Source organism: Acipenser ruthenus, chromosome 9 (genome assembly GCF_902713425.1).
Source record: "Acipenser ruthenus chromosome 9, fAciRut3.2 maternal haplotype, whole genome shotgun sequence".
Taxonomy (NCBI): domain Eukaryota; kingdom Metazoa; phylum Chordata; class Actinopteri; order Acipenseriformes; family Acipenseridae; genus Acipenser; species Acipenser ruthenus.
The window spans coordinates 32,964,462-32,976,269 of NC_081197.1; the positions used below are offsets into that span (position 1 = coordinate 32,964,462).

Here is an 11,808-nt window from a genome sequence, read left to right on the forward strand (position 1 = left end):
TAGAGATAGGAAAGTAAAGACTGCCGGGTGATTGATCAGTAAGCTGTAGGAGTTAGTGACACCAAGTGGTGATCTGCCAAATGTACGAGTTGCATTTATCAATGGTAGTACATTTAAATATACTGATGGACTTTGTTATTTCAGCGTGAGAAACATGGGGTAAATGTTATTTATGTATTTATTTATTGCAAATACCGGTAGGGAACAACCCGTGTTTAAGTTGTGGAAGTTATTTGATACATAAACCACATCTGCAGCATAATGGTTGTCAGGGTAAACTATTTTACCTCAATTTTAATATCGTAGCGTGGAATTATAGTATAAACCGACATTTTGAAGTTTAAATACGTCTACAGACTGAACAACATATATTTATGTTACGAGTCATTTTACATGACAATACGCAGTACCAACCTGCGCTGTTGAAGGGCACGTGATTCACCTGTGTCTGGGAGGGGTCATACAACAAGCGCAAACAGAAAGAGGAGGGCATACTTTTATTATGAAGAGATGTCTACTGAAACCGGTTTTTTGGAAAACATGATACCACCAGACGCATACAGATCTCAACAGGTGCAAAGTAAAAACACAAAATTAAGGAATATACGTGCTGACAAAAAAAGATAAAATTCATTTTGGAAACGTCGATCTTTTATTATAATGTGATTATTAAAAAACGAAACTAAATCGGATAAATACGGTAACCTTTGCGACTGAGAATCAAATACAATGAGGAAACTGATACTGGCTGGGTTTCTGCTTGGTTGCCTTTCAACAGGTAAGTTTAAAACCAACATTTCTATGTACTATCACACATTAAGGTCGATACAACATATTGAACCAATTAACATGCTTACACAATTATCTTTTACCCTTTTAACCAACAAAGTAATTCAAAAGTTGACTTTTGGTGTGCTGGGGAAATGGCGCATGCGCTCAGGGTTAATGCCCGACAGGTGAAACTGGTGCTGTTAACTCATCAACAACAAAACAGTATTTGGGACATTATTGTGCTATTCATGTTATTTATTTGAATGTGTATGGAGTGTGTTTCATTGTGTGCTTGTATTCATTCTGCTGCTGCTGCTGTTGTTGATGATAATAATAATAATAATAATAATAATAATAATAATAATAATAATAATGTGTTTGTAGTGATAGTGTATTGGGGTAACAGCGGAACTTGTGAGGTGGTGTTTGTAGGATCAGCTGTCATTATTATGTGGCAGTAGTTTTTTCAGTTTACATTTGAGAATTCAGTGTGTTGGGAAGTGACCACTGGTGACTTTGTTTCGGTTATAACAAATATATAAAAAATCTTGCTATACAGTAAAGAAGAAAAGTAAACCAAAAATGTTACTGGGGAATCCCCAAGCTTTCAGATGGAAACTAAAACTAGTTGAACAAGGAGAAATGGTAATAGTGGAGTGGGACTGCAGTTCTAATAATAGAAAATAAAAACACAATACATTTTGTGAAGTAAAAGTGAATGTAGCTTTAGTATAAATTGTGGGTTATGTGCAAGACAAGGCTCACACAGAGATACAGTGTAGTACACAAAGTATGTACTTCCAGACTTTGAGAATACACATACTATTCTATTTTTAAAAGGGTAGGGAATGTATCTAATCAAATTCGTAGCCATGTTTGAAGAAAATGTAAGACCTGGACTGCCCCGACCTTTCAATATTACAGTAGTTTCTTTTTTCAGCTGGATTAATTGATCTACCAGTATTTCTGGTTTGTCCCATACACACAAGTAGGACAGGAAGTCATACATGCCATCAGTTCCTTCGTATTGGTGGGACAATCACGATTTCCCAGTAGATGTCCATCGTCCTGATGTTCAGAAGCAAAATCCTGATATTTCTCTTGCTGTCTCACAGCTCTCTTGCGCATGTTGTTAATTAACTAAGAAGCAGAGAAATTGTGGTGCCCATTTCGGCTTGCTGTGGACTAACAATATTGTGTCTGTTTACAGGAACAGTTAGTAACAAAACATCAATCAGACCCAGTCACATTGGAGAAGTATATACTGTAGTTTCACCTCTGCAGGTCTAATACGATTGGATGTGTAGAATGTTAGTAAAGGTGAGGGAGCCAATGAGATATTTAGTTTGTAGATTCAGTAAAAACAACCTCTTGTTGGCTTACCAAACTATTGTATAGAAGTCCAGTTTTATGGTTGAGAATTAAATGTGCCCACCTGCTTGTTTGATTTTGATTTGAAAATTATTTCATATGTCAAATTTTACAAACAAGTCATCCCCCACCCATCCTGTCATTTTGCTTATACCAAAAACATACAGCGACTGAAAACAAAACCACCTAGCATTACACATAGCATGTAGGACAACAACAGGCAGTCAAAATGATAGTAATGCAACATGACAAGTCCACTGTCAGGATACAGGAATGGAAATTAGACTCCCATGGCATAGCAGTTCGATCCGTTCCTGGTTATACTACGAGTTTAATAAGACCTGAGCTTGTTACCTGTACACTGTGGAAAAATTGGAATGGGTGAAACAACTATGCATTTGGAGTCTTATTTTAATCCCTGGGGTACTTGACCATCACTCAAATCGAGCCTCTACCATTGACTATCATAGTGTTAGATCAAGTGTTCATGACTGCCCTTGCAACAGGGATATTAATACAACACAAGAATGCAAGTGACCTCCAAGTCAGTAGGTACGCCTGCATTTCCTGTTCCGAGAGAGCTACATGCCACTGATGCTTCGGGCTGTCTGTCTGTCTGTCCGTCTGTCTGTCAACTTTATCATGGGCCAAGCCAAAGTAGCTATTTTAAAACCGCACAATTCAGAGAGGGGGGTTGAGCGTTCACAATGTGTTGTGTTTTTTAAGGCTGCTGATAGTCACTAAGCTTAAAATTGATTTTACATTTTACAAAATGACCCACGACCGGGATAATTTTAAAATAAAATGGTGTTTTAACAATGCTGTTTTATGAGGGTGATAAATTAAGGGCTAATTTGTCTAAAATGTGTTGTGTTGCTATTGATTAATCCTGTTCCTTTTGTTTTTATGACAATGTAATTGTTTATTTTTTTTATAATTGATTTATTAAATAGCTTTTAAAAAGTTTTTCTTTCTTTCTTTCTTTTTCTTCTCTCTCTCTCTCTCTCTCTCTCTCTCTTTCTCTAGGATGTGTTTCTATCCTGGTGATTGTGCCTGAGACTGAGCGCTACACTTCACTCTTTGCCACTGTTAGACTAAGATGTGACTACTCCACCTCCAGCAACCTTCAGGATGTTTTGGTCACCTGGCGTTACAAGTCGTTTTGCAAGGACCCCATCCTTGACTACTATTCTGCAGGTAAGCAATGAAAGTCGTTTGTAGTCCGTTTGGGTGTAGGAAGAGTGGGTGAAACAGACCTGCAAGAATACAAGATGTGTTGATTGGAAAAAGCAATACCTCCTAGACAGAAGCAAAGAATGCACAAAACAAAACACTATTCTCTATGGCTTGCCTATTTATTTTTCCAAAAAAAAAACACATACAACCATAAAAAAAAAAAAATCTGAGCCTTGAATTTGTGTACTGGTTTGCACGTTATAAATCATGTATGAAAAATCAACCCAAATTTGTCAAAAATTTCCAATACGTCTTACTCGGCAGGCGTTCTCCAAAACCAAAAACAGCAGTATGTTTAATAGCAGGACAAAACACTTAGGAATTTGTAATTGCTAATGTAAATGTATTGTATTTTCCAGGGTATCAGGCTTCCTTGCAGTTGGGCCAGGACCCTGCCAATGATTGCTCGGACAGCATGCGAGAGGTGAGGGTAGTGATCCAGAAACGAGGGGGGAATGAGCCTGTCCTGGGAATGGAATACAGGCAGCGGAAAATCACCATTCAAGACAGTAAGTGTTTGAAACACCTGGTATGTAAACACAGCCCCAAGCCCACTAATAACATTGCTGTAGTTACCACCTGTCCTATCTGTTTCAGCCTTAGCGTAAGACATTTTTCCAGCTGCTTTAAAAATTAGCATTCCTAAATCCTGCTCAGCTTTATACTAAAGTAGAATTCTTGGGTAATGATTTGCTGCATTCCTTCCTAGGTTTAACAATAAGTAAGGCTGCAATCAAGGTTTAAACCTTTCATTTCAATGATCAATTACTGTTTGGTCAATCATATATTGTCAATTAAAAAAAAAAAAGGATTTATGAATTTGACATAAACTATTGTACAATGTAACAAAAACTTACGGATGATTACAAGGTCTGGGTTTGAGGCGGTAGGCTGATTTATGTAATACTTGAAAGTGGTGGTATACTGTAGGACCTGACTATGATCACTGCATTTCTCATCTTTCCCAGAGGCTGACCTGGTGATTAGTGAAGTGATGTGGTGGGATCATGGGGTCTATTTTTGTTCCATTGAAGCATCAGGCGACACCACAGGCGACTCTGATAAAGAGATCAAATTGGTAGTTTACAGTAAGTAACTGGAGAAGTACCTTTTACCAGTTTCACGTTCAAAGACAGTATGATTTTCATGGTAAATGATGGGGAGGGTGGGGGAGTGAAAGCTGTTATTTTTTTAATAAATTCTAGTCCCCTGATATTAAATGAGTTAATTAGAAACGCTAACACTAAAGTAATAAATGCCCAGAGCCTTGAGAAGAAGTACACTAAAGAAGGCACCGGACAAAATGTTTGTCTGCTTGACTCAAGTTTCTTTTAAGGCTACTTTTGACTTGACTTCCTTGCAGAAGGCATTGGGCCACCACCTCACGTACTATTAGAAGGAAAGTGAGTCTTTAACTCAGGTGGGGCTTTAATATCTGCTGTACAGGAAGAGAATCTATGTGGTTGCAAAATGTATTCGGCAAGCTAACCCGTTACGATCGTTTATCACGTCATCATGATCACACTGTCCTCCTCCTCTGATCTCCTCTTCTAGACTGGCTGGTAGTGATCTTCATCATCCTGGGCATCCTGCTTCTGATTCTGCTGCTCGGGGTTTGCTGGTGCCAGTGCTGCCCACACCGCTGCTGCTGTTACGTGCGCTGTGCCTGCTGCCCTACCAGGTGCTGCTGCCCAGAGAAGGGTAAGGAGAAGGCTGAAGAATGCGGAATGCATTGTGTTTTTGTACTGTCAATATATACTAAACCTTTTGGGATTCAGACTACATTAATGTTTAGATGTTTATAATCCAGTAAATGATGCCACGTAGTTGTTAAACATAGAATTAGTTGTGTTGTACTTGAATAGCTAAACAGTAATGACCTTCTGTTTTTCTTTTTAGTATATGTATATACAATAGTGTGCACATATACTGGAACACCCCACTGTTGTGTTGATTTGTTGTGAATATGAAATCAAACCACTGGAACTGAAAATATTGGAAAATTGTCAAAATAGGCAAATGAGTGATTGTCTAATTTAATTGATGACTTTAATAAGCCATACATGCAATTCATTAAAAATAGTAAGGGAAAAGGAACACATAGCCACAAATTGTAAATGCATGAGACTGTTTAGAAGTTTAAGATGCATAATTAAAGCATAAAGTGGTCTAACATTTTCATACAAGTGCCTATTGTCTATATATCACTGATTACTGACTGCAAATTGAAATTCTCACACCCTGAGGTTTTCATGGAGGTATATAAAGACTATCAAGCTGTTTGGTGTTTTTGAAGTGTGTGTGTGTGTGTGTATATATATATATATATATATATATATATATATATACACACACACACACTTATTTTGTTAATTCATGTAGGGTAAACAGAAAAAGTGATAAAGTGATTTTCAACTTTAAAATGATTTTTATGTGAAACATTTGCTTGTTTTTTTTTTTTTTTTGGTATTTTATGCCTCATGATATGTGGTAATACATTCTCAATACCTAATGTATCCATCTCCTGTATTCTTTTCAGCTGTGATGCGCTACAAGATGATAAAAGAAGCACAAAAGGCTCTTATGCCCTGGGCTGTGGGACAACCTATTTATGCACCGGTGGGTTCTGGATCTTCAGCCTACCACTCAAACCCACAGCTTAGAGGTACAGTACAGCACTGCCTTTTCAACTTGTGTATTGTGCATCTTCAGTGCATTTGTTACATGGTGAACATGCATAAGATATCTTCAATGTTTCTGCTTTTTGTTTAGTCCATGCACCGCTACAGTTCTGATGAACTTTTCACACTCAATCATAATATATTAAGGGTCACCTGGTAAAAGCACAGCCGTGTGGTGTGCAGGGTGAGTCATACAGTGAGAGAAGTGCAGGTTTATGTCCTGGCTGTGCAAAGTCGCCAGACTTTGCTGTGGATTCCGAAGGCAGTGTCCCATTGGCTCTGGCTCTTACGTGGATTAGGGAGGCAGGGATTTTTTCTTCTCATCGCACTACAGCACACCCTACTGGCCAGGCACCGTGTGAGCTCAGGTGGACACCTGCAGGACTGGCTTTTGTCCTCCAGAGGCCGGTAGCTCTCTGACATTCGCTTTCGAGTTTGAGTGTAAAAAAGGAAGCTGGCTTGGTTGTGGGATCGGAGGACACCCACTGAACCTTCAGTTCCGAGCTGTGTGGAGAACCGCTGTGGTGAGGGGGTCTGAGGTGTGTGGGGAACCGCTGTGGTGAGGGGGTCTGTGCTGTGTGGAGAACCTATGTGGTGAGGGGGTCTGAGCTGTGTGGGGAACCGCTGTGGTGAGGGGGTCTGAGCTGTGTGGGGAACCGCTGTGGTGAGGGGGTCTGTGCTGTGTGGGGAACCGCTGTGGTGAGGGGGTCTGTGCTGTGTGGGGAACCGCTGTGGTGAGGGGGTCTGAGCTGTGTGGGGAACCGCTGTGGTGAGGGGGTCTGTGCTGTGTGGGGAACCGCTGTGGTGAGGGGGTCTGAGCTGTGTGGGGAACCGCTGTGGTGAGGGGGTCTGTGCTGTGTGGGGAACCGCTGTGGCGAGGGGGTCTGTGCTGTGTGGGGAACCGCTGTGGTGAGGGGAAAACAACTGGACATTCCATGTTGGGGAGAAAATCAGGGGGTAAAATAATTGGACACACTAAATCAAAAAAATGTAAAATAAAATACTATTATATATTCAGTACTACTAAAAACTCGGGTTTTATTAATTGTATTTTTCTGTGCTTATTTTTAGCTATTTTCGAGTTTTATATAAATCGTTTTTTTCGGGGCTTTCGTTTTTGATATACTGTATAAAATTAGTGTTTTTGGTTACTTTCCAAAATGCTTGAGCGTTTTTTTTTTCTGTCAAAATATTTATTGTAGTAACTCGACAGTACTTGCACACTTAAGTTGTACCTTCTTTCCTTTGCTGTCTTCCACAACGAAATCCCTATGGTCACGGGCACATTCTTCTGGGGTTTTTGTGCGTAGGCATTTTTGTACATTTCACCACAATTCTGTTTTAAGTCCTCTGTATCTTAACTGTAATACAGCTTGAAATCCCGCTACCAAGCCTCCATCCTGTTTGTAATCTCGTTTTAGATCTGGCAAGCGGAGTCTCCAATAGAAATGTAGGAATGTGCTGTCATTCAGTAGTTGGGGTGGGTTTAAAGTATTGAGAACAAATCAATGATATATGCAAGTCTGGAAGGCGGGACATTGCCCAGCAGCACTGGGATATGTATTTATTATTATTTTTGTAGAAGGTTTTATTTTTTAATGGGAATAGGGTAAAGTCAACGTGAATTGAATAACCATTTCCACAGCTTTTCCGGTGTTTATTGGCTATCCAACGATTTCATTTTTTTTGTATTGGGGGGTGTTTTATCGGTTAAAACTGAAAATCAGAAGCCCTAATTTATGATAAAGATTCCTCATGGAGCATGTGTCTAATTGACTTTTAGTTATTTTTTGCTGGACTTCTTGCTGCCAGTAGATGGCAGTAAAGCAAAGCAATACAGCCTACAGCCTGCAGTACTGACAACCTAGATATATCTTTAGCAAGTTCAGTGGTTGTAAAAAACATTTAAATAAGTCAAACATAGAAGCATATTGTGTTTACAGTTTAAAAACATGAGTCACTTTAAATTGTATTTTTCTGCTTTTAGATTGATCTGGGTTGAACAATATTACAGCTGAAACTAACTTTTTACAGTCATGTTGGTTTGAAAAATGTAATCTGATGAGCCCTGAAGCCACAGTGGATTAGCCATATGCAGATTTTCACCCAGTTAGTAAAGATATCAAATCAACATCTATCTGTAAGCAACAGTCTTGCTTTTCTGATGATTATTTTCTGTTTCACTTGCTTATTGATGATGATTTGCTTTATTTCAGACTATGCATTCAAGCAGAACATCCCAATGATGCCGCTGCCTCCCCCGACAGTTCAACACCCTGCCAATAACTCTGTCCTGGACTACATTGAGAATCAGATGAGGACCCTGGACTCAAACCACCCATTGCAGCAGCTGCCACCGCCACCGCACCGCGGAGCAAACAACATCCAGTTCCGGGGAGGCCCGCCCAGCATTCTGTCATCACTGAACGACATTGAGGTGCGGGAGATTGACAGGCGCGTTATCCACCTACCGCCCATTGTTGAGGGCCTGTCCCGTGACAACTCATCGCAGGGCAACAGGGGTTACTATTCAGGAAGCGATAGGGGTGCCAGAGGGCCCCGCAACCAGGGAGGATCCAGATCCAGTCAGGACTCCAGCCTTCTCAACCGACAACAGCCTCCGGACGCCAGGAGGAGGAGAGATGATGTACAGAGCAACAGACGGAGCCCCAGGAGGGAGTTCTCCCCTTCCCGCCGGGAGGACTTGCGCAGCTACAGCGACGAGTCAGAATACGATGGCCACAGGAGGCCTGCCGCGGGGAGGAGGGGACGGGGCGACACTGGAGGCAGCGGTGGCAGCAGGTATGCAGGCCGTCGGAGATCGAGGAGCAGGGACGGTCTCTCCAATGAACCACGGCGCCCGCAGGGCAGGAAGAGGAGCTTCTCCCCGCCAGGCAGGCGCTCCTGGAGCTCTGACGAAGACCTCAGCCGGAGGGGAGGCAACGGCAGGAGTCGCAACAGAGACCGGGAAGGAGACTGGCCGGAAAAGCCTCCTAGCTACAGCTCAGTAGATATCATGCAAGGAAGAGCCAACAACCGTGCACACCGCAACAATGAAGTATATTCAGTAAGTACCAAACTACAAATGCTCATGTTAAAACAGTAAATAAATTGAGGAGGGGAGGCTTTATGGATTTTAAAATCCAATGAGATTAAAATGTACAGCATATTGTTTATAATGTGTTAGCTCTGGCAGGAGGAAATTGCACAGAACAAATCCATCCTGTTTTTTCTACATCTTTCTACATCCTGTTTTTTCTACATTTTTCCTTTTTTTTTGCTGCAGGAAAGAAGTTCCCGGAGTGGAAGAAGTATGGTGATATGAAGCAAGGCACCTTTTTTAGCATTTCTGTAAATATAGTATTTTTTTTTTTTTTTTAGTTGAACCATTACATTTTTTTGTATTTTTTTTTTTTTCATATTTACTCATAGCTTCTTCAGTGTATTTGTGATAAGATGCTTATTGTAGTGCTGCATGGAGTAGTAGTATTCGATTATTTGAATGAAGAACTTCACAGGTGAGGTGTCATTGGTGTTGATTAGCCTACTTTAGCATTCAAAGTGAAACAAGTGAAGAAGCAGCTGCTTGGGTTTGTGTGGATCACTGTTCTCCACAGAATCTAAGAAAAGCAGCAATCATCACAAACCCAAGCAGCTGTTACTTTACTTGTTTCACTTGGAATGGTAAACCAGCCCTATCAATGCCACTGACCCTCACCTGATCGTCAGCACCTGTTTTCTGTGGAGAGCTCACTCCGAATAATCCAATAATCGGTTCATGCAGCACTAGCTTATTGTTAGTTTTGTTTCTGTCCAAATTCTGTCTGTAAATGAAATACCACAAGTGACTCTGTGGACAAGACCTTGTTCCATCTTCATCCACCATTTATAATTCCAGCCCAACTTGATAGGAACTAGAGTGAATGGGACCAAAGGGCATGCTGGTGGGTCTGAGCCTTGATCGTGGGGATTGGATTTCCGCTGAAGATGCTGGGTATCACCTTATGTATGCAGTCTATATAAACAACTGCAGGGGTGTCGAATCACAGTGCTGGAGGGCTATTCCACTCCAGGTTTAACAGGTAAAATGATATAATTAACTACTTCAGGGACTGGATGGAGGTTTAATTAAACAATTTAGAACAGGATTGGAACAAGGACCAGAAGTGGAAGGGTCAACTTTGGACACCCCTGAATAACTGGATGGACATAGAAGCTGGACTCTCCAGGGCACAATGGCTTACCTTTTCTGTACCTGCTGTGTGGACACATGGAGGAGTTCAGTGTGTCATGCTGTCCTGACACAGTAATTGTAATGTATTACAATCACTGCATTAATGTGAATTATAAAAGACATTGTTACAGAGAGTCATATAGGAGAGGACTGCATTTCCACTAGTTCAGAGTCATGGTCTTTAAACTGTGTGACTTAGCAGGTAGAGGATCATTGCATCTTGCGTGCATGTATCATTTGGTAAATCTTTTTATAATGCTGAAATTAATGTTGTTGGTTTTTATATCAAGCTGAGTTAATTGGTAGTTTGGTAAATGATGTAAATGATTTCATGGACTTTTGTCATCCAATTTGTCTTATGCTGCGTAGTTAATGTTTATTACATTTGGCTAAGAATTATTTTTATAACTATTATTAGTACCATACTCTTCTCGGAGAGTTTATCACATGTACTTTTCATCTTGACCGTATTCATTTGTATCATTTTCAGTTTCAGTCATCACATCTTGGTGAGATCTGGTTCACCACAGTGTAACCATCAATAAGAAATACCAAGTGGAACAAATGTGGAATTTCTTACATCCACTTTGGGCAAGAGTGTAACTGGTTACACTCTGGTGAGCCAGATGTATTTAGAGTTTTTTCTATAGTGAGGACACAGGGCTGCTTTTTAAAACAAACAAACAAAAAAACACTCTCAAACAAAATCACACAGATTACATTAGTTAAAATAACTACCAAGTTGCTACTTATGGAGGGATGGATAAAGCAAAATGAACTGCATGTATTTGAGATTTGGAATATGAAACATGGAAATGGGCACAGATGAATTAATGTGTTTGTGGTGTTTTTAAATTCTGTATCTGGATTTGAATTCACTACTGTAAACTTTAAACAAATATTATTATGGAAAAAAAGAAATATTTGACAACTCAAATAATTCAGGATAGAACTTGTGAGATTAATATTGAATTACCAAACAATGTATATATTTCAGAACATTATGCAGGGTTGCAATTCTCTTATCATGGGGAACATGACATACATAATGTGGGCATCTAACATATTGTTTGTGTGCAGTACAATGTTGAACCTCTCTTCATGCCTGTCACCAACTCTGTCCAGTTTGTTTTGATACTGTCATTGTGTAAGGATTTCTTTGTTTAAATATTTGTTTTAACTTTCACACTCTTTGTATTTTGTGTGTTAACAAGGTGTCGATTATCTGTTGACATGTTGCTTTTCTTCCCTATCCAGGAATTTAAATGTGAAGTTAAACTTGATGTATTTAGTACAGTTTGCATTATTATTTCTGTCTTTAAACTATGTTTTTCCTAAAATAGTTATTGTATTATTTTAAACAGTAAATGCTATTCACATGTCTGGTGGAGTCAAGTGAATATTACCCCACAGATGCCTGGACTTGAGCTTAATTCACTACTAATGCTGAGTCCTGATTGCCCAGTCTTTTGATTACCTCATTATAGGCAATGTGATGCTGTGATGTTTTGACTG

At 39.9% G+C, this 11,808-nt stretch overlaps 1 protein-coding gene across 1 annotated transcript; it reads left to right on the top strand.

The window, feature by feature from the left end:
• LOC117405421 (immunoglobulin-like domain-containing receptor 1) lies at positions 1 to 11,479 on the top strand. The gene is made up of 8 exons (XM_034008471.3): positions 1 to 778; positions 3,169 to 3,339; positions 3,738 to 3,887; positions 4,347 to 4,466; positions 4,933 to 5,079; positions 5,918 to 6,043; positions 8,276 to 9,126; positions 9,346 to 11,479. The coding sequence occupies exons 1-8, from the start codon at positions 730 to 732 to the stop codon at positions 9,382 to 9,384; spliced, it is 1,653 nt and encodes a 550-aa protein (XP_033864362.3). The 5' UTR covers positions 1 to 729; the 3' UTR covers positions 9,385 to 11,479.
• Positions 11,480 to 11,808: the final 329 nt, after the last annotated feature.

Coding starts and splice junctions, on each gene's coding strand:
- LOC117405421 (XM_034008471.3), top strand. CDS start 730: ATGAGGAAACTGATACTGGCTGGGTTTCTGCTTGGTTGCCTTTCAACA. Junction 779..3,168: donor GCTTGGTTGCCTTTCAACAG/GTAAGTTTAAAA, acceptor CTCTTTCTCTAG/GATGTGTTTCTATCCTGGTG. Junction 3,340..3,737: donor CCTTGACTACTATTCTGCAG/GTAAGCAATGAA, acceptor TGTATTTTCCAG/GGTATCAGGCTTCCTTGCAG.